Here is a 1,771-nt window from a genome sequence, read left to right as displayed (position 1 = left end):
TCTAATTTTTTGTTTTACGTTTCCTGAAGAGGGCTGATAAAGTAGTAGCTGAAAACATTCAAATATTAAATTTGAGTGTTTCTTTGCTGGAAATTTTGCATTTAGGTGTGATTCTCTACATGTACAGTTCCAGTTTTCTGGTAAAGTTGTTGTTTATTGTTTTAAATTTTAAGTGCATAGGTTTTTGTTAAATTACTATAATTTAAATAAATCTCTTGTGAAATCTCTAGTTACTTTTTATTTCTTTTCAATATTTTGAGAAGCTTCTGTATATAATGATATTGTCCATTCTTCCTGATTTGAAATGTTTGATCTATTTGTAGCACTTGGTTCTGCTCACAGAGTCCACCCTATATACTTGATTAAGTACTTGAAATGTCTCTGAAAAGTTTTTAGTGAGTTGAAGCAAAATTTCACAGAAACACATATTTTGAGATCTTTCATTTTCACTTTGTCAGAAATCCAATGGATACTATGTGCATGCACTCACTCAAAAGATCATACCTTGATTGTTAATATAGACGGCATGATGCAACAAGCAGCATCACTGGTTGCATTTCACTCCATGCAAGGTTTTGCTTTATTTAGAAAGTTTGATCTTATTTTATAACTTTATTAAATTTTATAAATTAATTTATATTGTATTATGTTGAAATGCTTTTGTTTGATTGATATTTTTGAAATATAAGAGAATATAATTAAATTTTCAATTCCAAATTAAACCAAATATCTTAAGTATATTTTTTGAAGAAATATTTATAGATAAATATAGAAATGCTCTAAATTTAATTTTAAATAGTTAAAGTACTTAGATTAAAATATATATATTTTTTTTTTTTTAGGAAATTCAAATGAAAATGATATGAATAATAATTCTTCTGTGATTGAATGTTCTGAGGTAGATAATGTAGTTTCTCAGTCTTCTGAAACAGATATTACAATTACTCAGAATGCTGCAATGGATGTTGTTCCTCAGATTTCAATGGATCATACGAATTGTAATGCAGTAGTTAGTCAATCTCCTCCTTTAGAATTTGTTTCTTTTCCCCAAAGTAATAAATTATCGTCATTGACATCATCAGATCAAACAACAAAAAACTCTAGAATTTTTGAAGTTAAGCCTGAAATTTCAATATCTGAGTCTGCAGTTGCTATTTCTAAAGTTCCAGAAAACACAGGTACAAATATTTTTCAAGAAGCTACTGTTTCTGAAATATCTTCAAAATCACAAATTCCAGTACCTGAAAATATGCAGTTGGATGAAAATAAAAAAGCTGATTCAAATGAATTTTCTAAAGGTAAAGATAAAAAATATTAAATCAAGAAATTTTATTATTTTAATCATTTATCATAAATTGTTATTTTTTTAGATAAAACACACTACCAACATGTTGATAAAGATGCTTTAATAGAATATACAGCACTACTTCAGTTTGCAGAAACTTGGAAAAATTTATATCAAACATTTGTAAATGACCCAAAGGTTAGTGAAATTTAATAATTATATACTGTATATAAGATGTTTCAGGATAATTTAATCAGTTTAATTAGATTTTTTTGTATATTTTAGATTTAGATTACAGTCAAACTTGTTTTTATGCGGAGGATAGGGGACCGCATAAAAAAAAATCGCACGAAACTTCACGAGTGGCTATAAAAAATAGTTTTTGCAACACAATTTAAAAAATATTTTTTTTTATGCGGTCAATAGGGACTGCATAAAAAAAGTCTCATAGAAAATAACTCAAAACCGTACGAAATAGAATTTATT

At 26.7% G+C, this 1,771-nt stretch overlaps 1 protein-coding gene across 1 annotated transcript; it reads left to right on the top strand.

Annotated features, from left to right (window-relative positions):
• Positions 1 to 809: 809 nt before the first annotated feature.
• On the top strand, positions 810 to 1,483 carry LOC136968398 (uncharacterized; the record flags this gene model as incomplete). Its single annotated transcript, XM_067262415.1, has 2 exons — positions 810 to 1,298; positions 1,371 to 1,483. Coding segments are annotated over exons 1-2 (549 nt in total), but the record flags the coding sequence as incomplete, so codon positions are not given.
• Positions 1,484 to 1,771: the final 288 nt, after the last annotated feature.

The sequence above is a fragment of the Centruroides vittatus genome, unplaced genomic scaffold (assembly GCF_030686945.1).
Source record: "Centruroides vittatus isolate TY-2023 unplaced genomic scaffold, ASM3068694v2 contig_1473, whole genome shotgun sequence".
NCBI classification, from domain to species: domain Eukaryota; kingdom Metazoa; phylum Arthropoda; class Arachnida; order Scorpiones; family Buthidae; genus Centruroides; species Centruroides vittatus.
The sequence above is the reverse complement of the archived record's forward strand: the minus strand, read 5'-3'. Positions and strand labels throughout refer to the sequence as shown.